The sequence below is a fragment of the Heterodontus francisci genome, chromosome 18 (genome assembly GCF_036365525.1).
Source record: "Heterodontus francisci isolate sHetFra1 chromosome 18, sHetFra1.hap1, whole genome shotgun sequence".
Taxonomy (NCBI): Eukaryota; Metazoa; Chordata; class Chondrichthyes; order Heterodontiformes; family Heterodontidae; genus Heterodontus; species Heterodontus francisci.
Window position 1 is genome coordinate 40,440,201 of NC_090388.1, and position 25,236 is coordinate 40,465,436.

Here is a 25,236-nt window from a genome sequence, read left to right on the forward strand (position 1 = left end):
CACCTTGCGAATCCCTCCCCTATCTTCAGTTTCCCTTCTTTGCCTGTGACCTTCTGGTTCTCGGTAGTTCTCTCACTTTTTTTTTTCGTTTGCGGGATGTGGGCGTCGCTGGCTAAGCCAGCATTTAATGCCCATCCCTAACTACCCTTGAGAAGGCAGTGGTGAGCTGCCTTTTTGAACCGCTGCAGTCCTTGGGATGTAGGTACAGCGCTGTTAGGGAGTTCTAGGATTTTGACCCCGCGACAGTGAAAGAAAGGCAATATAGTTGCAAGTCACGATGGTGTGTGGCTTGCAGGGGAACTTGCATGGTGGTGTTGTCTTTGTCCTTCTAGATGATCGAGGTTGTGGATTTGGAAGGTGCTTTCAAAAGAGCCTTGGTGAGTTGCTGCAGTGCATCTTGTAGATGGTACACACTGCTGCCACTGTGCGTCGGTGGCGGAGGGAGTGAATGTTTGTGGATGGGCTGCCAATCAAGCAGGCCGTTTTGTCCTGGATGGTGTTGAGCTTCCTGAGTGTTGTTGGAGCTGCACCCATCCAGGCAAGTAGAGAGTATTTCATCACACTCCTGACTTGTGCCTTGCAGATGGTAGACAGGCATTGGGGAGACAGGAGGTTTAGTTTAGTTTAGTTTAGAGATACAGAACTGAAACAGGCCCTTTGGCCCACCGAGTCTGTGCCGACCATCAACCACCCATTTATACTAATCCTACATTAATCCCATATTCCTACCACATCCCCACCTGTCCCTATATTTCCCTACCACCTACCTATACTAGGGGCAATTTATAATGGCCAATTTACCTATCAACCTTCAAGTCTTTGGCATGTGGGAGGAAACCGGAGCACCCGGAGGAAACCCACGCAGACACAGGGAGAACTTGCAAACTCCACACAGGCAGTCGCTGGAGCTGTGAGGCTGCGGTGCTAACCACTGCGCCGCCCTTGCCACAGAATTCCCAGTCTCTGACCTGCTCTTGTAGCCACAGCATTTATGTGGCTGGTCCAGTTCAGTTTCTGGTCAATGGTAACCCCCTGGATGTTGATAGTGGGCGATTCAGCAATGGTAATGCCATTGAACGTCAAGGAAAGATGGTTAGATTCCCTCCTGTTTGAGACAGTCATTGTCTGGCACTTGTGTGGCGTGAATGTATCTTGTCACTTATCAGCCCAAGCCCGAATGTTGTCCAGGTTTTGCTGCATACGACATGCGCTGCTTTGAGTCGTCACGAATGGTGCTGAACATTGTGCAATCATCAGCGAACATCCCCACTTCTGAACTTATGATGGAGGGAAGGTCGTTGATGAAGCAACTGAAGATGGTTGAGCCTAGGACAAACCATAAGCAAAGATACTCCACTACAGAGGCCCCAACCTTTATAAATAACAGACGGCACGTGGTCAGAAAATCACATGGTCAAACTTCCAGGAATGCCTTGAACCAGAACTGGCAACCTTAAACAAATACAAGATTAATATTTTATGATTATGAACTGTGGGTCATGGTTTACATATACTTACAATTTCTATTAATTAAATAGGTTTTAATATTTGCAATTAAAGTTTATACAGGTTGGTTTTGACTTATGACAACACCTTTTTTCTCACTATTTGTGCAATATGTGTACACAAAGACAGTAAAATTGAATTATTTTACAACTTTTCTCTTGGCTGTAGGCTATTTCAACATTTCCTTCATTTCCAATAGTTTACAAATTTCTGATTAAAAAAACCTTCCAGATTATTGTTGAGTATGTGGAAAAAATGCATAGCAAAACATAGGAAAGGATTATGAAAAATAATTATAGAAGTGCTATAAAAAGCAAATATTGGTTTGGACCAGATTCTCAAGGTGAAAATAAATGCAACCAAATTGGCATAGATTTACATCAATGGTCAAATTCTTTATATGATTCCATTAAAGCAGTTTCATTTCCAGATGCCAGCTTTGAAAAGCAACAGTGGTGCTTATGGTAAATCATGATCTTCTTTAGAAACCGACCTGAACTCTGAATTCAAAGGGGAATGATGCAATTTTTTTTTTTTTAAAAAGAGGCTATTTCTCCCCACTCCACGACATATAACAGTTGAAGTAGAAATGGGAGGCAGGTGATTTAGTTTCAGGCTTTTACCAATCCTGTTCTGCAGCCAACTATTGACATATGTAAAAGAGAAGTTGGAGTATTCTGCACAGCACCTTCCACAGCTGTTTGCTGATAGCAAACCCATTTCAAGGGGAAAGTATGGGCACAGTTCTACATTGTGCCAATTTTTGTCACAGCACTTCAGATCATGAGGATGCTCCAACACTATACTATCCAAACCCAAATAGTTGCATTTTAAAAAAAAACTGACTTGCCTTGAACTTTTCATCTTTTATTTAAGCAACTTAAAAACATGTGCATCGACCACATAAACCATCAGCCAACTTGGCTACAACAAAAGAAAACAAGAGGGGCATAAGCCAAATAGAAATTTTACTCAACTCCTGCTACTGGCAGAACTAACAGCATATATTTGAATTATTAAAGTACTGACAACTCTTTAGCAACCATTGTGTTTATACATGTTGGTTTCCTGGCACAAGTACAGATGACAAAAATCAGCTGTTTATGGATGATTCTGCGCTGATTCATTATACAGCTCATTGCCATTCTTATAAGTGCTGTCTGCTGTCAGACATCTGCCTGCACAATTGTTTTTATATAAAGCTTTAAAAAACACTATTGCTGGTCACAATTTTTAATCCTTAGAGGGAAAAACATTCTATAATTGAAAAATGTTAATGTTGAAATCTCTTTGGCAATGAGTCTCCATTGAGATATCTGTCAATGCAGGAGCACATTGCTAGCTTGGGAGAATGGGCAGATGAAGGAAAAAAAGCATGTTTCAGGAAAAAGAACTATAATGTGAATCGTAAAAGTTTCAAAGGAGTCAAGGAACAGAGAGAGACACCTAGGGATACAAATATAGAAAATGCAGGTGAAAAAAACATAAGTAAACAGGGTTCTGGGTTTTACATATACATCAGTGACTAATAAAGTGAACAAGGTGTTGATAAATCTATATAGGTTTGAGCACTGCATGTGGTTTTGGGTAACCAACAACAGTAAGGATCTGTGAACCAATAGATTAACTAGGCCAATAAAAGGAATGAGAGAAAAAAGTTACACTAATCGCTTTGAAAAACAAAGACTGTACACAATGCAGTGCAGAATATTAACAACATATCCAAAATAAGTGGTCAAAGTTTGAAAGAGCTTTGACAGGGTAAATAGTGTTATGAAAACACTTCAATTTTTAAATTTTTTTTGAGGACTCGGATTAAAAATAGTAGAAATTGATTCATTTGAAAGACTGAAGAGATTCCAAAGATGCTGGACTTTGTTTTTTTTTATAGAAGAGAAGGACTTGGTGGATGATGAGTCCAGGGAAGGGAGTGTAGATAGTCTGGGTCATGTCGTTATCAAAAAGGAGGTGGTGTTCGGCGTCTTGCAAAGCATTAAGGTAGATAAGTCCCCAGGGCCTGATGGGATCTACCCCAGAATACTGAGGGAGGCAAGGGAAGAAATTGCTGGGGCCTTGACAGCAATCTTTGTATCCTCATTGGCTACAGGTGAGGTCCCAGAGGACTGGAGAATAGTCAATGTTGTTCCTTTGTTTAAGAAGGGTAGCAAGGATAATCCAGGAAATTATAGGCCGGTGAGCCTTACGTCAGTGGTAGGGAAATTATTAGAGAGGATTCTTCGGGACAGGATTTACTCCCATTTGGAAACAAATGAACTTATTAGCGAGAGGCAACATGGTTTTGTGAAGGGGAGGTCGTGACTCACTAATGGGTGATTGATGGTCGGCACAGACTCGGTGGGCCGAAGGGCCTGTTTCAGTGCTGTATCTCTAAATAAAATAAAATAATTTGATTGAGTTTTTTGAGGAAGTGACGAAGATAATTGATGAAATAAGGGCAGTGGATGTTTATTTTTATTTATTTAGAGATACAGCACTGAAACAGGCCCTTCGGCCCACCGAGTCTGTGCCGACCAACAACCACCCATTCATACTAACCCTACAGTAATCCTATATTCCCTACCACCTACCTACACTAGGGACAATTTTACAATGGCCAATTTACCTATCAACCTGCAAGTCTTTGGCTGTGGGAGAAAACCGGAGCACCCGGCGAAAACCCACACGGTCACAGGGAGAACTTGCAAACTCCGCACAGGCAGTACCCAGAATCGAACCCGGGTCCCTGGAGCTGTGAGGCTGTGGTGCTAACCACTGCGCCTCCCATTTTTTAAAATTAACATTGTTTATTTTATTTAGAGATACAGCACTGAAACAGGCCCTTTGGCCCACCGAGTCTGTGCCGACCAACAACCACCCACTTATACTAATCCTACATTAACCCCATATTCCTACCACATCCCCACCATTCTCCTACCACCTACCTACATTAGGGGCAATTTACAATGGCCAATTTACCTATCAACCTGCAAGTCTTTGGCTGTGGGAGGAAACCGAAGCGCCCGGCGGAAACCCACGCAGTCACAGGGAGAACTTGCAAACTCCGCACAGGCAGTACCCAGAACTGAACCCGGGCAGCTGGAGCTGTGAGGTTGCGGTGCTAACCACTGCGCCACTCTACATGGACTTAAGTAAAGCCTTTGACAAGGTCCCTCATGGCAGACTGGTACAAAAGGTGAAGTCACATGGGATCAGAGGTGAGCTGGCAGGATGGATACAGAACTGGCTTGGTCATAGAAGACAGAGGGTAGCAGTGGAAGGGTGCTTTTCTGAATGGAGGGCTGTGACTAGTGGTGTTCCGCAGGGATCAGTGCTGGGACCTTTGCTGTTTGTATTATATATAAATGATTTGGAGGAAAATGTAGTACCTGGAACTTGCTGCCGGGGGAGGTGGTGGAAGCAGGTACGATAGCAACGTTTAAGAGGCATCTTGACAAATACATGAATAGGATGGGAATAGAGGGATACAGTCCCCAGAAGTGCAGAAGGTTTTAGTTTAGACAGGCATCAAGATCGGCGCAGGCTTGGAGGGCCGAATAGCCTGTTCCTGTGCTGTACTGTTCTTTGTTCGAAGAAAAGGTCACTGGAAGGACTTGAGATTTTGTTTAAAAATAAATACTTACTAGAAGTCACATGTCTTAAGCTAATAAATAATCGGAGCCTTGATGACTAGGGGAGTTGTTTACGGAGAAGTGACATGTCAAGATTTACGGTGGTCAAGAGTTGGTTTTGTTTTGGATATTGTTTTGAGTCAGTTGGGGGTAAGCCTTCTGAGAGAGAAGCCACCAGCTCATCCTTTTCCACCTCTTTGAGAAACCCTGAGAATCCAGTGCATGGACTGGAGAAATTGATGCTGCACTTTCCTGAAAAGCCTGCCAGACTAATCCTCAACGTTGCCTGAAGAGAACTGCTCCAAAAAGATCCCAGTGACAAGTATCTGGATGCCAGACTAAAAGTGTCAGCAGAGAACATTCATATATTATCCTTTTTCTCCCCCTTCAAGAATTAATAAGTATTTGGCCAAAGCACTTTTTTGTCTTTTTGGTAAAGAGATCTCTACAGAGAAAACTTCTTTATTTTTTTCTTTAACAGGTGTGCGTGCGTGTGTGTTTTGGGTTAACTTAGAAGGGAAATTTCAAATTTCAGCCTGTTAATAAGCTTTGCATCTTTATTGAATAAGTCTTATTTTATAATAAATTAATAATTTTGTTGTTTATTAAAGAATCCTGGTTGCTCTATTTTATTCTGAAACTAAAATGATAAAAGTATATAATTGGCCGTATCAGTAACTGGGTAAAACATTAATATACGTTGTGACCTGTGGAGAAGTGCACTCTTCCAGCCTCGGTTGTAACATATCATTGGGGCTCATCAGGGATAACCCAAAGCCAATGAAGTAATTGAAAGCAATTGTAAGCGAGATAATAATAAAAAAAGGGAAAAGAAAAATGCCAGGTTTCTTGTACATTAGAGTAAAGTGTACACGACCGAAATGGCTACTTTTGATGCAAATCCATTTGTGCAGCAGTCTGGAATAGATTATGAGTCTCTAAAGGCACTGTCCACTGATGAGCTGTCAAGTGTGGTGGAATGCCTGAAATTAGATATTAGATCGAAAGCTAGGCAGGCTGAAATTCAGAGACTAGTGGCCAGACAGCTGGAGATTGAAGTAAAAGAGCCAGAGGGACGAGTAGAATTGGAAGGTGAAAAGGTAACACTGGCACTGATTCAGTCGGACAGGAAGAAGTTAGGGCTAGAATTTCAGGTGAGAGCAAAGGAAAATGAAAGGATATTTCAAAGGGAGAAAGCAGAGCAGCAGAAAAGAGAAAGAGAGGAAATGGAGAGAGAAAGGGAATACCAGATAAGAAGGCTGGAACTAGAGAAAAAATGGTGCCCTTGACCCTGATGAAAATTCCACTCCAACCCAGGACCCAGTGGAGAGCTATTTAAATTTATGCAAGCCCTCTCGAAGTTTGAGGAAAGACACATATAAGCATTTTTCATTTCTTTTGAAAAGATAGCTAAGCAGATGAGGTGGCCAAAAGAAACTAGACACTGCTCATGCAAAGCAGGTTGATTGGCAGAGCTCATGAAGTTTATGCCATGCTTTCTGAGGAGGCTTCTGCAGATTATGAGGTGGCAAAAAAGGCTATTGTCATTGCTTATGAGTTAGTCCCTGAAGCTTACAGGCAGAAATTTCAGAACCTTCGGAAACAGCCTGGGCAGACTTATATAGAATTTTAGAGGGTAAAGCAAATTAGGTTTGATTGTTGGATGAGGGCATTGAAGGTACAGGCCACATACAAGGCCCTTAGGGAAATAATTCTCCTGAAAGAATTTAAAAATTCAATCCTTCCATTAGTAAGAACACAACCAGAAGGTTTCAACAGCCAGAAAGGCAGCAGAAATCGCTGATGATTACGAGCTTGTTTATAAGCCCAAACCCTTTTGCCATCACCCCCACAAACCTAAGGAGGATAGAAGGTAGGAGGGTGAAAGAAAGGCAAGTAGCTGGGGACAAGAAGGGATAGCTGGGAACGCCCCGGGATCTCCTCCTCAGGCCAGAAATGAAGATGCTGAGGGTGGAAGTGAGGTCATACAGCCCAGGAATTTCCAATGCTACAGGAAGTTGCACGGTAAACCCTTGGGACTTACTGGGGTACACGAGGCCAATGCAGACAAAGGGGCCCTGACCAAGAATACGACAGATCAGGCTGTAGCTCTGACTGCAGCTATAAAGCCAAGTACAATAACCTCTGAGTGCAGGGGACACGAAAAAGATACTTGAGAATTACAAGGAATTCTTGTCAAAAGGAAAAGTAACTCCTTATCCCTCAAGTGAGGCAGGTAAACCTATAGTTATAATTAGAGATACTGGGGACACCCAAACTCTTTTGCTGGGAAAAGGCATAATTTTTCCACCGAAGAGCACACTGAAGGTTTTAGTGAATGGCATTGGCAGGGAATATATACCTATACCTTTGTATCGGATGCACATGAAGTCTGACCTAATGTCTGGAACAGCAGCCGTAGAAGTTGTCCACAGTTTGCCTGTAGATGGAGTTGACCTACTCCTCAGGAATGATTCGGCCAGAGCGAAGGTAGTAGCTTCTCCAATAGTCACGGAAAGACCAAGTGAAGTCAAAGAGACAGAACAGTTGCAGGAAAAGTTCTGGGAAGTTTTCCCTCATGTGTAATGACCCGAGCAATGCCTAAACAAGTTCCATTGTTGGAGGTCAAATTGGCACCACAGACAGATTGCTGAATATCTGAAACTTTCTTTGGAGATATGAGTAATCCAAAGGAAATGTTTAATAAGTCTCAGCAAGCCGATCCAGAGTTAAATAAAGTGGCACAATCGATTCTAACTGAAGCTGAGGCAAAGGGAGTTCCGGAAGGTTACTATATTAAAAATGGGATTCTGATGAGGAAGTGGAGACCGTCTCAAGACCTGCGGATGAAGAATGAATCGTAGTTCACCAGATAGTGGTACTGCCCAAGTATCGCCGGAAAATATTAAGGACAGCCCATGAAATCCCTATGGCAGGATATGTGGGGAGCTGGAAGCCCAATCACGTATAAGTCGACATTTTTACTGGCCAGGTCTTTACAAGGACATAGTGCAGTTTTGTAAAACGTGCCATATTGTGGAAAAACTGTAATCTGCACCTCTCATTCCCAAACCAGTTTTTGGGGAACCATTTAGTAAGGCGTTGGTAGACTGTGCAGGACCTTTACCGAAAACAAAAGCAGGACATCAATATATACTCACTATAGCCGTTTGGTGGTACAGATCTTGAGTATAGCTGAAAATAGAGACATTATGTCGAAGCCTTGGATATTTGCGCTGCAGCACTATATCATGGCAATCTAGACCCGACACCATTGCATGAGTCAGTATTCAATAAACTTATAAACTCGGCAACTTGTGTAGTTGAGTTCAGTTTTAACGATACCATGTATGCCCAAAAAGATGGTGTTGGCATGGGATCCCCTTTAGACCCAGCTTGCGAAAACATCTTTGTTGGGTTCCATGAGAAACGGGTCTTTGAGGGAATGACACCTAACCTCCTACCTCTTGCATATTTCCAATACCTTTGCTATATTTGAATCCGCAGCTGCATGCAATAATTTCCTTACACGTCCTAATGGGCTCCATCCTGCGCTCAAATTCACCTTTGAAATGGAGCAGTCAAATGAGCTCCCTTTCCTTGACATACTAGTTGAGAAATCTGTTAAGGGGTTCTCTACCACAGTCTACCACAAACCTAATTTCACTGGTCAACACACACGTCGAGATTCTTACAGTTCCATGCGCCATAAGGGTGGCCTCATCGGCAACCTCGTAAATAGGGCTCGAGCCATTTGCTCACCATGCAAGCTTGATGCTGAAATAGGGCAAATCAAAGACATCCTGAGTGACAATGGCTACCCTGATCAGATCATTTCTCGCTGTATATCACGCAAACTTATGAACGGGCATAAGGCCTTCATTTTTGGCCCTGAAAAGTGCACAGTCTACCTCAAATTACCCTGGAAGCATAATGTATCCCAAATATTTGAGCAACAGGTGACGCTAGCTGTTTCACGCTGCTACTATGCAGTAGCTGCACGTGTGATGTTCGCCACTAACAGGATACTGCTGTCAAGCCAAAAAGACATCCTGCCTATCACACAAATGAGTAATGTGATGTATGAATTTCAATGCCAGTGTGATGCTAGGTATATAGGCCGTACGTCTTAAAGACTGGCGGATCATAACAACATGTCCCTTATGGTGTTCACAACGGGCAAGGTAGAGGCTGTACCCAACCCGCCTGTGCTTGCAAAACTCAAAACACAGCATCCAACATTAGATGTGATTCCACGATTGGACCACATTTGCTAAATAATCTTCAGTGTGCTAAGAATTATGCTGACAACCAATTTAAGATTTTCAGTAGGGTTCGCAGTATGGCACATTTGCAGGTACTGGAAGCTACATATATTAATACACAGGGCCCTGTTCTTTGCAAAGAATATGTACAAACATTGTGCCTGTTTCAGCTAAACAAAATAAGCAACAACCATTCACGGATTCATTTCTCACGGCAATGCCTTGACCAACCAGAGTCAAGCTGCCTGGTTTAAATTTCAAACAAAGCTTGGCAGTTAACTGTCAGTCACCATTACTGGTGCATTCTCCATGGCAACGCCTCTACCAATCAGAGATCACAGTATAAATTTGTCCTTTTCCTTTACATAGGTATTCTTGTGGATTGTTCGGTGAGTGTAAGATGAAAAGCTTCGACATAATGTTTCTATTTTCAACTATGTTCATTATCTTGGATAAAGCTACTCGGCTCCCAGAGGCTATGAGAACAATTTCTGCTAAGGCAGTGGTGGACCCACCATCCGTGGTTAACTAAAACAGTTAAAGCCTATAATTGCACAAAGATGGGAGGCGGGCCAGAAGACTGGACAGAATACAGCAAACAATGAGTAAAAGATTGATAAGGAAGGTAAAATTAGAGTACGAGAGAAAGCTAGATAGAAATATAAAGACAGATAGTAAGAGTTTCTACATATATTTTAAGAAAGAGTTAACAAAGTGAGCGTTGGTCCTATAGAAGGTGAGTCTGGGGAATTAATAATAGATAATAAAGGAGATGACAGATGAACTGAACAGTTATTTTGCATTGGTCTTCACTATTGAGGATACAAGTAACGTCCCAGTATTAGCTCTAAGTCAGGAAATGGAAGGAAAGGAGGAACACAAGAAAATTACAATCACCAGGGAGGTGGTACTGAACAAATTGTTGGAGCTGCGGGCTGACAAGTTCCTAGGGGACCTGATGGACTTCATCATAGGGTGTTAAAAGAAGTGGCTAGTAAGATAGTTGATGCGTTAGTTTTAATTTTCCAAAATTCCCTAGATTTGGGGACGGTTCTGTTAGATTGGAAAATAGCGAAGGTAACTCCTTTATTCAAAAAGGGAGGGAGACACAGTGGGCGGCACAGTGGTTTACACCGCAGCCTCTCAGCTCCAGCGACCCGGGTTCGATTCTGGGTACTGCCTGTGCGGAGATTGCAAGTTCTCCCTGTGACCGCGTGGGTTTTCACCGGGTGCTCCGGTTTCCTCCCACAGCCAAAGACTTGCAGGTTGATAGGTAAATTGGCCATTATAAATTGCCCCTAGTATAGGTAGGTGGTAGGGGAATTGAGGGAAGGTGGGGATGTGAGAGGGTAATGGGATTAATGTCGGATTAGTATAAATGGGTGGTTGATGGTCGGCACAGACTCGGTGGGTCGAAGGGCCTGTTTCAGTGCTGTATCTCTAAATAAATAAAATAAACAGAAAGCAGGAAACTGCAGGCCAGTTAGCTTAACATTTCTCTGAGGGAAAATGTCAGAAGCTATTATTAAAAATGTTATAGCAGGGCATTTAGAAAAATTCAAGGTAATCAGGTAGAGTCAACATGGTTTTGTGAAACGGAAATCATGGTTAACCAGTTTATTGGAGTTCTTGACGGAGTTACATGTGCTGTGGATAAAGGGGAACTAGTGGATGTATTGTACTTAGATTTCCAGAAGGCATTTGACAAGGTGCCACGTCAAAGGTTACTGCAGAAAATGAAAGCTCATGGTGTAGGGGGTAACATATTGGCATGGATAGAAGACTGGCTAGCTAACAGGACAGAGTAGGCATAAATGGGTCATTTTCTGATTGGCAAGATGTCATGAGTGGTGTGCCACAGGGATCTGTGCTGGGGCCTCAACTTTTTACTATTTATATAAATGACTTAGATGAAGGGACCAAAAGGTATGGTTGCTAAATTTGCCGATGACACAAAGATAGGTAGGAAAGTAAGTTGTGAAGAGGACATAAGGAAGCTACAAAGGGATATAGATAGGTTAAGTGAGTGGGCAAAGACTTGGCAAATGGAGTATAACATGGGAAAGTATAAAATTGTCCACTTGGGCAGGAAGAATAAAAAAGAAGCATATTAGCTAAATGGTGAGAGATTGCAGAACTCTGAGATGCAGAGGGAACTGGATAGCCTTGTGCACGAATCACAAAAGGTTAGTATGCAGGTACAGCACGTGATTAGGAAAGCTAATAGAATGTGATCATTTATCACGAGGAGAATTGAATACTATACAGGGCATTGGTGAGACTACATCTGGAGTACTGTGTACAGTACTGATCTCCTTATTTAAGGAAGGATGTAAATGCATTGAAGGCAGAGAAAGTTAACAAGACGAATACCTGGAATGGGCGGGCTGTCTTTTGAGGAAAGGTTGGACAGGCTAGGCTAGTATCTGCTGGAGTTTAGACGAGTAAGAGGCGACTTGATTGAAACATATATGATCCTGAGGGGTCTTGACAAGGTGAATGTGGAAAGGATGTTTCCCCTTGTGGGAGAATCTAGAACTAGGGATCACTGTTTAAAAATAAGGGGTTGCCCATTTAAGACAGAGATGAGGAGAAATATTTTCTCTCAAAGGGTTGAGAGTCTTTGGAATTCCCTTCCTCAAAAGGCAGTGGAAGCAGAGTCTTTGAATACTTTTAATGCAGAGGTAAATAGATTCTTGATAAGCAAGGGAGTGGAAGGTTATCGGGGATAGTTGGAAATGTGGAGTAATCAGTTCAGCCATGAACTTATTGAATGGCGGAGCAGGCTCGAAGGGCCAAGTGGCCTACTCCTGCTCCTAATTCATATGTTTGTAAGATAACCCAGTTCTTCACTAGATATGGATTACCAATTGAGATCCAGTCATATCAAGGTTCCAATTTTATGTCTAAAATTTTTCAATAAGTTATGGGTAATCTGGGCAAAACACAGTTCAGTCCTCAGCATACCACCCACGGACACAAGGGGCTTTAGAATGGTACCATCAGACCCTCAAAACGATGACGTGGGAATAGTCCCGATGATTGGGACAAAGGGCTGGAATTTCTTTTGGTTTGTCACTAGGGAGTCGCCTAATGAGTCTACTGGTTTTAATTTTTTTGAATTATTTTATGAGCATGAGATAAGAGGTACTCTAAAACTAATCAAAGAAAATGTTTTAGAACAGAGGGACAAATCTTCCGTCTTAGATTATGTATCCGTGTTCCGGGAACAGGTCATGAGAGCCTGCAAACTGGCTCAGGAACACCTGAAAACTTCCCAAACAACCGAGAAGAAATGGGCAGACAAGCACGTCAAAACCCGAACATTTCAACCAGCAGATGAGGTGTTAGTATTACTGCTTTTACAGGGTGAACCTTGAAAGCACAGTTCAGCGGACCATACAGAGTAGTCAAAAGGATTGGTAACGTAAATTATTTGATTGACGCCACAGATCGCCAGAAAAGGAACCGGCTGTGTCACATCAATGTGTTGAAACAATATCACGGCCGGGAGGAGGGTAAGCAAGAACAGGTATGTCAGGTGGTAGGGACAGTGAAGGATGAAAGGGACAGTGAGGGTAAGGCAGGAGGAGGCCTGGAAAGTTCTCAAATTGAACCTACTATTCAATTTGCTAACACTGAACTGTTAGGGAGATTAGACACTATGCTTTTATGTGTAAACGCAGATCAATGAGAAGACCTCACAGCATTTAAAGACGTCTGTAGGGACAAACTAGGATGTGCAACCTTTGCCATACATGGTGGAGATGTAGGAGAATCATTTCCTATAAAATAGCATCTTTATTGCTTAAGTCCAGAGAAACACGCCTAGGTAAAAACAGAAATCCAATACATGTTGGAAAACTGCCTAATTGAACCCAGTCAAAGCAGCTGGAGTTCCCCAGTGGTATTAGTGCCTAAGCCCGACGGTTAAACTAGATTTTGCATAGTCTACAGAAAGGTGAATGCAGTAACAAAGGCAGACTCCTACCCAATTCCTCACTTGGCAGACTGTATTGACAGAGTTGGCAGTGCCACATTTCTTACCAAAATAGATTTGTTAAAGGGATACTGGCAGGTTCATTTAACACCCCGAGCTAAAGAAATATTGCCCTTTGTCACACCAGTCGATCTTTTCCAATGCCAAATGATGCCATTCGAGCTAGAAAATGCCCCAGCAACTTCCCAGAAACCTAATGAACCAAGTCATAGCCAGTGTTCCTAACTGTGTGGTTTACCTTGATGATGTGCTGGTATACATTGACACCTGGAAGGACCACTTGGAATAACTAAAAGCTCTGTTTAGAAAATTACAGGTCGGCTGATTTGGTGATAAACTTTGCCGAAAGTGAATTTTCAAAAGCGCGGGGAACCTATCTAGGGCATAAAATAGGGCAAGGATAAATGTTTTCAAGATCAGCAGAAGTACAAGCATTGATGGAGTTCACTGCCCCTGACTAAACGAGAAATCAAGTTTTTGGGGATGTGTGGTTTCTACTGCAAGTTTGTACCAATTTTTGGCACTATTGCTGCTCCACTGATGGATTTGCTACAAAAAGCCAAGGTAGTGTGGTCAGGAGAGTGCAAAGCATCTTGAGAGGCTGAAAGCCATTTTGATCAATGAAGCAGTGTTGGCTGCACCAAATTTCACTAAGCCCTTCAAGGTAGCAATTGATGCTAGTGACCTGGGAGTCGGTGCAGTCCTGTTACAAGATGATGAATCGGGCATTGAAAGGCCAGCGGGATACTTTTCCAAAAAACTAAGTCGACACGAAAAGAAATACTCTACATTGGAAAAAGGAATCCTGGACTTACTACAAGCTTTTAAACATTTTGAAGTATATGTCTGCCACAACTACAGAACGACACAGGTATATACTGATCATAACCCCCTAGACTTGGTGGAAAAATTTAAAATCCAAAATGCCAGACTATTTCGATGGAGTTTACTATTGCAGCCCTATCACGTAAAGATTATCCATATTGTGGGGAAAAACAAAGTAATTGCTGATGCTTTGTCTAGAATTTAACCTTGCTTTGACTTATCAGAGTGCAAAGATGGTCATGGGCATAAATGTATTCTTTTCTTTTTTTCTTTTGGGCCTCCTTATCTCGAGAGACAATGGATACGCGCCTGGAGGTGGTCAGTGGTTTGTGAAGCAGCGCCTGGAGTGGCTATAAAGGCCAATTCTGGAGTAACAGGCTCTTCCACAGGTGCTGCAGAGAAATTTGTTTGTTGGGGCTGTTGCACAGTTGGCTCTCCCCTTGCGCCTCTGTCTTTTTTCCTGCCAACTACTAAGTCTCTTCGACTCGCCACAATTTAGCCCTGTCTTTATGGCTGCCCGCCAGCTCTGGCGAATGCTGGCAACTGACTCCCACGACTTGTGATCAATGTCACACGATTTCATGTCGCGTTTGCAGACGTCTTTATAACGGAGACACGGACGGCCGGTGGGTCTGATACCAGTGGCGAGCTCGCTGTACAATGTGTCTTTGGGGATCCTGCCATCTTCCATACGGCTCACATGGCCAAGCCATCTCAAGCGCCGCTGACTCAGTAGTGTGTATAAGCTGGGGATGTTGGCCGCTTCAAGGACTTCTGTGTTGGAGATATAGTCCTGCCACCTGATGCCAAGTATTCTCCGAAGGCAGCGAAGATGGAATGAATTGAGACGTCGCTCTTGGCTGGCATACGTTGTCCAGGCCTCGCTGCCGTAGAGCAAGGTACTGAGGACACAGGCCTGATACACTCGGACTTTTGTGTTCCGTGTCAGTGCGCCATTTTCCCACACTCTCTTGGCCAGTCTGAACATAGCAGTGGAAGCCTTACCCATGCGCTTGTTGATTTCTGCATCTAGAGACAGGTTACTGGTGATAGTTGAGCCTAGGTAGGTGAACTCTTGAACCACTTCCAGAGCGTGGTCGCCAATATTGATGGATGGAGCATTTCTGACATCCTGCCCCATGATGTTCGTTTTCTTGAGGCTGATGGTTAGGCCAAATTCATTGCAGGCAGACGCAAACCTGTCGATGAGACTCTGCAGGCATTCTTCAGTGTGAGATGTTAAAGCAGCATCGTCAGCAAAGAGGAGTTCTCTGATGAGGACTTTCCGTACTTTGGACTTCGCTCTTAGACGGGCAAGGTTGAACAACCTGCCCCCTGATCTTGTGTGGAGGAAAATTCCTTCTTCAGAGGATTTGAACGCATGTGAAAGCAGCAGGGAGAAGAAAATCCCAAAAAGTGTGGGTGCGAGAACACAGCCCTGTTTCACACCACTCAGGATAGGAAAGGGCTCTGATGAGGAGCCACCATGTTGAATTGTGCCTTTCATATTGTCATGGAATGAGGTGATGATACTTAGTAGCTTTGGTGGACATCCGATCTTTTCTAGTAGTCTGAAGAGACCACGTCTGCTGACGAGGTCAAAGGCTTTGGTGAGATCAATGAAAGCAATGTAGAGGGGCATCTGCTGTTCACGGCATTTCTCCTGTATCTGACGAAGGGAGAACAGCATGTCAATAGTCGATCTCTCTGCACGAAAGCCACACTGTGCCTCAGGGTAGACGCGCTCGGCCAGCTTCTGGAGCCTGTTCAGAGCGACATGGGCATAAATGTATTAGTTACAGGTAAAGAGTGAATGAATGTGTAAATGTGTTAATATTTGTTTATCTTGCTTTTTTCCCACTTTTTGTAATGAAACGCATTTAAAAATGGTGTTTCATCCTCCAAGGATGGAGGGGTTCCTTTTTAAAATATTTTTTGAGGACTCGTGTTAAAAATTGTGGAGTTGATTCATTTGAAAGACTGAAGAGATTCCATAGATACTGGACTTTGTTTTTTTTAAAAATGTCACTGGAAAGAGGTGAGATTTTGTTTAAAAACAAACCCCTACTGGAAGTCACATGTCTTAAGCTAAGTAAACAGTAGGAGCCTTGGTGACGAGGGGAGTTGTTTACAGAGAAGTGACATGTCAAGATTTATGGCGGTTAAGAGTTGGCTTTGTTTGGGATATTGTTTTGAGTCAGCTGGGGGGTAAGCTGCTATGAGAGAAGCCACCGGCTCATCTTTTTCCATCACTTTGAGAATCCCTGAGAATCCAGTGTGTGGACTGGAGAAATTGATGCCGCACTTCTCCTGAAAAGCCTGCCAGACTAATCCTTTACGTCACCTGGAGAACTGCTCCAAAAAGATCCCAGTGACAGCTGTCTATGAGTATCTGGATGCCGGACTAAAACGGGGAACATTGCATATCTTCTTCTGTCCTTCAAGAATGAACAAGTAATTGGCCAAAGTATTTTTTTTTGTCTGTTTTTTGTAAAGAGATCTCTACAGAGAAAACTTCTTTATTTCTTTAACCGGTATGTGTATGTTGGGTTAATTTAGAAGGGAAGTTTCATATTTCAACCTGTGTATTAATAAGCTTTGCAACTTTATTGAATAAGTCTTGTTTTATAATAAATTAATAATTGTGTTGATTATTAAAGAAACCTGGTTGGTGGATTTTATCCTGAAACTAAAATGAAGTATATAATTGGCCATATCGGTAACAGAGTAAAATATTTCAATATATGTTGTGACCCATGGAGAAGTAGAACTAGAGAAAGACAGTGCACTCCTCCAGCCTTGGTCGTAACAATAGTGAAAAGATTATTTCAACTCCTTGGTGTATCAATAACAAGTGAACATAAACTGATATGAAAATCAAAAAGGGGAGGCTAGAATTCAAAGTATGAGAATATGGAATATATTATGTCATTTGGGGATTGAAGCAGTCATTCCGAGGGGGAATTTGATAAGCACTTGAAAAATAGAAATATTAAAAAGTTACAAGGAAAGAGCAGGTAAATGGATTACAGATGGTCACCCCAATATGGAGCAGGCATTCACACAGGCAATGAAGTACTGTAACTTATGCATGAATTCAATACTTTTTAACTCCATCTTAAAAGTTTATTTTCCACTTTGTCATGAAACAACAAATATTGTTCAACATGGCCATATAGTCCAGCTGTTTTATCCTTGCTCTTCCCTCCATCAAAAGGTTAGAAGTGGGGGTATTCACTGATGATTGTACAGTCTTCAGTTTCATTACCAACTCCTCAGATAATGAAGCAGTCTGTGCCCACATGCAGCAAGACCTGACAACATTCAGGCTTGGGCAGATAAGTGGTAACTAACATTTACATCCCACAGAAGTGTCACGTTATGACAAGACAGAATCTAACTATCTCCCCTTGACAATCAATGGCATTACCATCACTGAATTCCCACCATCAACATCCATAACATTGACCAAAAACTTAGCTGAAGCAGCCACATAAATACCGTGGCTACAAGAGCAGGTCAGAGGCTGGGAATTCTGCAGCGAGTAACTCACCTCTCGACTCCCCAAAGCTTGTCCACCATCTACAAGGCACAATTCAGGAATGTGATGGAATACTCCCCACTTGCCTGGATGACTGCAGATCCAACACTCAAGAAGCTTGACATCATCCAGGAGAAAGCAGCCTGTTTGATTGAAACCCCATCCACCAGCAGTGCACATTGTCAGCAGCATATACCACCTATAAGATGCATTGCAGCAATGTGCCAAGCTCCTTTAACAGCACCTTCCAAGCCCATAACCCCCTGTAACTAGAAGAACAATGGCAGCAGGCATATGGGATCACCACCTCCAGGTTCCCCTCCAAGTCATAAACCATCCAGACTTGGAAATATATTGCTGTTCCTTCACTGTCGCTGGGTCAAAAACCTGGAAATTCTTCCCTAACAACAGAGTACCACATGGAGTGCAGCGGTTCAAGGCAGCAGCTCACCACCACCTTCTCAAGGACAATTAGGGTTGGGCCAATAAATGCTTGCCTTGCCATAGGAGCATAGGAATACAGGAGCAGGAGTAGGCCATTCAGCCGGTTGAGTCTGCTTCACCATTCAACCAGATGATGGCTGATCATCTAGCTCAACATCACTTTCCCGCACTATCCCCAAGTTCCTTTATGTTCCTTGATGTCATTAGTATCCAGAAATTTATCAATTTCTGTCTTGAACATGCTCAATGATTAAGCCTCCACAGCCCTCCAGGGTAGAGAATTCCAAAGATTCACCACCCTCTGTGTGAAGAAATGCCTCCTCATCTCAGTCTTAAATGGCCTACCTCTTATCCTGCGACGTGATGTTCACATTCTATGAACGAATAAAAAAAACCTACGGATGCAGGTGTGGTGTAATATGCTTAAAGTGAAGATACCATTGTGAATGGACAGCTTAAGCAAGAGAAAGAGATGGAAAAACATTTGGTTTATGAACCAAAATAACTTCAAGAAAAGTGGATAGTTATAATGTATCAATGTTGACATTGTTTTACATTGTAAACAAGCAAATTTTATTTACATTGCAAATTTTATTTACATTGCAGGTGGCATCCAAGAATCAAACACAGCAGCCAAGTAGTTTTGGCCTGCCAAGCAACCTTTATGAAAAATGACGCATTTATATAGCATGTTTCACAACCTAAGGACATCCCAAAGTGCTTAACAAGCCAAAGAGATATTTTTGAAGTGTAGTCACTGTTATCATGTAGGAAATACAGAAGTCAACTTGTGCACAGCAAGCTCCCACAAACAACTATGTGATAATGACCAAATCATTTTTTTCCTGTTAATTGAAGGATAAATATTGGCCAGGGCACCATGGATAACTCCCCTGCGCTTCTTTGAAATTGTTCCATGGGATCTTTTATGTCCACCTTAGAAAACAGACAGGGTCTTGGTTTAACCCTCATCAGAAAGATGGCAACTTCGATATTTCAGAACTCCCTTGCTACCGCACTGAGGTGTCAGCCTAGAGTTTTGTGTCCGGTCTTTTGGAGTTGAACCCACAATCTTGTGACTCAGTGGTAAAAATGCTACCAACTGAGCCACAGCTAACACTTCACAGCTGAGCATAGTTGTTTAACATTTCCTGAATATCTTTACAATGCATACATGATCTAAATGCACAAAGGATACTACAGTACAGCTCAGAATTCCCTCTGTTTGTGTGCAGATATATAAACAAATCACGTAGCTTAAAAGATCGCAGCATTTTGGGCAAAAGTTACACATTTAACTGAAATATGCCTAAGTCACTGTGATCTTCCACATCTCTCTATGAAATCCATTGTCGGAAAGAATCCCTGAACACAAAACTGGTTACATCCACAAATCTTAAATCTAAGTATCCTTCAAGTGCACTTGTTTGGGTGGAGTAGGAGCATGGGTCTTTTAACACTGCAACAAGATTTTGAGGGACAGCAGGAGACAATGCCATTTTCCTAGCCCTTTAATTGTACTTTTGAGTGTTTTTTTCTTAAATTGAACCTGACTGAGACCTTCTCTCTATTTTCTAATTCTTTTAATGCATTTATAAGTCACATTAAAGAATGAAAAAATTCCTCGATTGCAGGTACATAAACATGCTGTGCTGTATATGAATGTTGGTTAAATGAGTTGAAACTTAAACTTTAAGACTCAAAGAAGAAATCTAGTTATCCAAGAAATATAAAGTCAGGGTTATACTTATTGCCTCCAATTGTTTGTCATTTTTCTCCACTCCTCTGTCAAAGATGGTGACTAACGCTGGAGTACAGTTTCCAAGGTATCTAACCACCCTTTGCCATCTTATCCAGATGGCGATACTTGATATATGAACCCAGGCAACAAGTGATAATAGGCTATTCAACTACAAAGGGCATGCAGTTGATCCCTATCCGATCCAGAGGTGCACTTTCCTGCAATGGTGATCACATCGCCATCAGGAGCAACAGCTGTGGAGGTCTGAGGTGCTGAAGCTAACTGTAGCACCCCTACTGCAGTCCAGTTGAATCTTTCATTAGGAGGCTGAGTCCCTTTTGTTTTCTGAATTACTTTAGTTGTAATTATATAAAATGCAACAATGTCTAGCTTGCAATATTTTGCAAATATTTGGATTTCTAAGAGCATAACAGTCAGATAATGTCGAAAGTGATACAGTATTGCATTAGGCAAAAGCTTTTTTAGCTGTCAACACAAGGCATTCAAAGGAGTGCTGAATGGACCTTTGTGCCTTAAATGTTTTAAGCTTGAAACCTTCTCACAATCTGAATGAACATGTGGTACAGCTTTTAACTCTGATTAAGGATACAATGATATACTAGGCTTGATTATCTTCTGGGACCTGCAGTCTAGAGAAAGCCATAATTAATGGCTGGCTTAAAGCAATATCCATGAATTTCCTCGTCAATTTATACCAGAATAGGTAAATTAAACACATTTTTGACAGTCTATGCTCTTTTATCTTTTTTCCATTTTGGCTGATGAATTACCGCAATTACTTACTAGTCTTTTTTGTTGAAGCTGCTCTCTAAGCACTCGGTCTTCAGGTAAAACATCACACAGCAGGTAGTACTCCTCTTGCTTCTCTAACAAAACAATAATATTTCCAGTTGTCCAGTATAAGCTACTAATAATGTTCTATTTTAAAATGCCATCATACTTTCCATTTTTAATTGCTCTGTTACACCTTAGTTTTTCCAAAATTTTAATTCCAATCCATCTATAATTTTACTTCAATTTTTCAATCTATATTTTGGTACAAGAAAATATTTCAAAAATCACAAACTAACATTAAATCATTCATTAGTAAACTTTAATAAACAAAAACTGTTTCTTTCATCTACTTTAGAACACTTACCCTCAGGACCTTGGGAGTTGGTTCTTATTACACTACAAAAATCTGTTATTGGTTGCTCAATAAACCTTTTCTTCCAATACAAAATGTACCTTGAAATAAATAAAAATAAAAATAAGTCACTTTCATGCAATAATATATTTTCTCCTGTTAATTAAAATTGAACTCTCTCTTGTTAATGGTTAATTATGTTGTTAAAGGTAAACAGCCGAAGGGCACTATTCAATTAAGGATTTGAAGTGAATATAAAGACAGCCTGCTGGACACAAGTTTGATTGGTGAACAGAAGGCAGCGATATGTCATGCTGCATTCTGTGAATAAACTGACCATCAAGAAAATGATGTGTCTTGTTTCATTCTTCACTGTTTGGCTTGGATCCATTTAACATGCCTCCCCACAAAGCTTAAAAGTTAATTCTGGAAAAAGAAAAAATCTAAAGATGTTACAGAAACTAATAAATTAAAAATTGATTAGACTCAAGGTGTGAAAGCTTTTTTGATCATTCTGAAAGACTGTCTTTTACACAAATTAACTAAAGTTTGTAGGATATTATCAATTGATTTGGATGATATGCTGCTATACTGTGAGATGCACAATTCATTGTATAATTCAAATCCTATTCAAATCTATCTGCATTATTTTGAGTCTTATTTTGGTTTTACATTTTAATATCTTCATTTTCAGACTTAAATGTTTTTGTTCACATTTATTTAATTAAAAAAGCTTACTTTTTACTGTTTGTACTAGTGTTTGTTTTCTTAAGTACAAGCTATTTGCTGTTACAACTCATAGCCAGGTGGTGAAGGATAGAACTGGAGCCTAGCCCTTATGCACTTAGAAGCTTTTATTTACAGAGATATACATTACAGATTGTGCACCTCCAATCCAACCACTACAGTTTCAGCCTGCTCATATATTTATATATGACTAGATCTATCATAAGATTTAGATTAGTAATTGAGAAGAGCACGGAACAATCTAAAGTAGAACTTCAAAATTGGAATAGAAGCAAAATACTGCAGATTCTGGAAATCTGAAATAAAAACAAGAAATGTTGGAAATACTCAGCAGGTTTGGCAGCATCTGTGGAGAGAGAAGCAGAGTTAATGTTTCAGGTCAGTGACCCTTCATCTAAATTGGACGATGGCTAACTTCAATGGGATGAGGGGGGATCTAGCCGGGGTAAAATGGAACCAAAGACTGACAGGAAAAACTGTGACAGAACAAAGGCTGATCTTTGAGGAGATGTTTCTGGTACAGGCTAGGTACATCCCAACAAGGCTAAAAGTTAGGGGAACTAAAGCCAGGACTCCTTGGACAACGAGGGAGATAGAGAATATAATGAAACAAAGAAAATATGGTGTATGACACATGCCAGGTGAATTCTTCAAGCGAGAACCAGGCCGAATACAATAAATTGAGAGGGGAAGTGAAGAGGAAACTAAGACTCAAAGAGCGAATACGAGAGTCGAATGGCAGTTAACATAAAAGGGAACCCAAACATCTTCCACCAGCATGTAAATAGTAAGCAGGTGGTAAGAGGTGGGGTGAGGCCTAATCAAGAAAAAGAGGGCGATATATGCTTAGAGGAGCAGGGCTAGGCTAGAATACTTAATGAGTACATTCTACCGGTGTTTACTAAGGAAGTGGATGCTGACAAAATATCAGGAGGAGGAGATGGTACAGGTAATGGGATGAAAATTGATGGGCAGAATGTACTGGAAAGGCTGGTTATACTGAATGGACAAGTTGCCCGGTCCTGATAGCTTGCATCCCAGTTGCTGAATGGAGTGGGGTGGAGATAGCAGAAGGGCTATAATCTTCCAATCTACCCTAGATACAGGGGAGGTGCCAGAGGATTTGAGAGTGGCAAATGTGACATCCTTTTTCAAGAAAGGGTGTAAGGATAGTCCTGGAAACTACATACTAGTTAGTTTAACATCAGTGGTGGGTAAGATTTTAGAAACAATAACAGGGGAAAAAAGTAACAGGTTTGTGTTAATTAAGGAGAGCCAACACAGATTTGTAAAAGGCAGATCATGCTTGAATAATCAAACTGATTTTTTTGATGAAGTAACAGAGAAGGTTGAAGAAGGAAATGCACTGGATGTTGTCTACATGGATTTTAAGAAAGCATTTGACAAAGTACCAGATAAAAGGCTGGTTAATAAAATTGAGGCTCATGGAATAGGTGGGTCAGTGTCAGCCTGGATTAAAAAAAATGGACTTAAGGGCAGAAAACAGAGAGTTGTGATAAATGGTTGTTTTTCAAACTGGAGGATGGTAGACAGTGGTGTTCCCCAAGGGTCAATGCTGGGATCACTGCTTTTTTTGATATACAAAAATGACTTGGATCCTGGAATACAGTAAAATTTCACAATTTGCCAATGATACCAAACTTGGAGGTGTGGCAAACAGTGAGGATGATACCAATCGACTGCAACAGGACATAGATAGGCAAGGAGGATGGGCAGACAAGTGGCAGCTGGATTTATTAGAGAAATGTGAGGTGATGCATTTTGGCAACAGGGATAAAGAGAGGCAATATAGACTTATTGGCACATTTCTAAAGATTGTGCAGGGGCAGAAGATATCTGTTCCAAGAGATTTCTTTTGAAAAATAGACCTATAATGCTAATCCAGTGCGATTTAAAACCCAGGGCTTTGGACCACACCAGAAACAGCAGGTCAGACATCAAAGCCTGGATTTTGCATTGAGACTAGCAGTAAGGCAAACAGAGTTCACTATTAATATGCAGCAAATCAGACGGAAACCTCCGGAGTATGCAAATGCGCAGTAAATGCAGAAATCTGGAAGTGGTGATCCAAATTATCTTGCTCCTCCACAGGTTGCATAACAGAACCTCCCTGATATACTCGGCATTGAAATCAATGCAAGAGCGTAAAATGTTGTGGTAGTTACCAACTAAACACACCGGAAAAAGTTAAAACTTGTGCATTCAGGTGTATGTGAATTTTTAACGGTGTGATTGGTCATAATTACTGCCAAACTTCCATGGCACTTAAAATTAAATTTCACAAGTGTGGAATCTCATTCCTTCAACATTTAATTAGTGCTAGAGATTTTAAAAAGAAAACTTTTTTCTTCTGTTCGTCTTTTATCTCCCTCATTCATCCCATCTTTCTTTCCCAATCTATTTCGCTTTCTGTACAGAATTTAAATCTAATTTACAATTCCTAGTTTATACTTCCTGGTTTAGACACTGCATGTCTCAGTGAGGATTCTTCAATCTAATGGTTGCCAAGGTCTGGAATGCACTGCCTGATTGTGTGGTACAGGTAGGTTCAATCAAGGCATTCAGGCATTCAAAAGGGTATTCGACAGTTATCTGAAAAGGAAGAATGTGCAGGGTTATAGGGAAAAGGCAGGGGAATGGCACTCGATGAATTGTTCATTCGGAGAGCCGTGCAGACACAATGGGCCAAATGGCCTCCTTCTGTGCTGTAATGATTCTGTGAAAAGTCTCGCTGTTTCTTGCACTGCTCAGACACCACACATACACTGTAGAGAGCATGGCACGAGATCAGATAGGAGTTCAGCTCAAAAGCCTGCGAAAACTCTGTGGGCAGCTGTCAACAAAGCGAGTGGTGAATGCTGTTCCTTCGCTGTTGACTGCAAAATTTGGACCCACATGTGGAAAGAAAAGGCAAGTTGCTTCTGGTATATACTCTTCATCAGAACGGGAAGATAATTAATCCAGTAAAAACTTAATTTCAGTTTCTAGTATAATGTTAATTCAGATAATCACTTTCAATCTCAATGGGCATGGAGCCTGACCTTGGATGAGCCAGACTGCAGAAGGTAAACATGAACTGATAAAAATGTATGCTGAGGTATGGTATGTTGTACTTACAAAATGTTTTTGGGCTAAAAGATAAATCAAAGATTCAAAACACACAAAGTATTTTTAATTTCTGTTCTCCCTTCTCTGTGCAAACTCACGCAAATACTTAATTTGAGAGGCCTGTGAGCGATCCAGTGACTGACTGGAAAAACAAATTAAGGATATGGAAAATGCATAATGCCAGTTATCTCCTAAGATGCAACATTTTGTTTCTGTACAGCAAAGAGAACAGTATGGAGATACACACAAGTCAGTTGGTAAG

General features: G+C 41.4%; 1 protein-coding gene across 1 annotated transcript in view; it reads right to left on the reverse strand.

Moving 5' to 3' along the window:
- The window catches only part of znf277 (zinc finger protein 277), a 77,391-nt gene that overhangs the window by 41,791 nt on the left and 10,364 nt on the right, over positions 1-25,236 (reverse strand). The window contains exons 3-4 of the mRNA XM_068050579.1: positions 21,111-21,199; positions 20,756-20,838 (exon numbers count right to left, since the gene is read on the reverse strand). Coding sequence (XP_067906680.1) covers positions 20,756-20,838; positions 21,111-21,199 — 172 coding nt within the window. The remainder of the gene's footprint in view (positions 1-20,755; positions 20,839-21,110; positions 21,200-25,236) is intronic.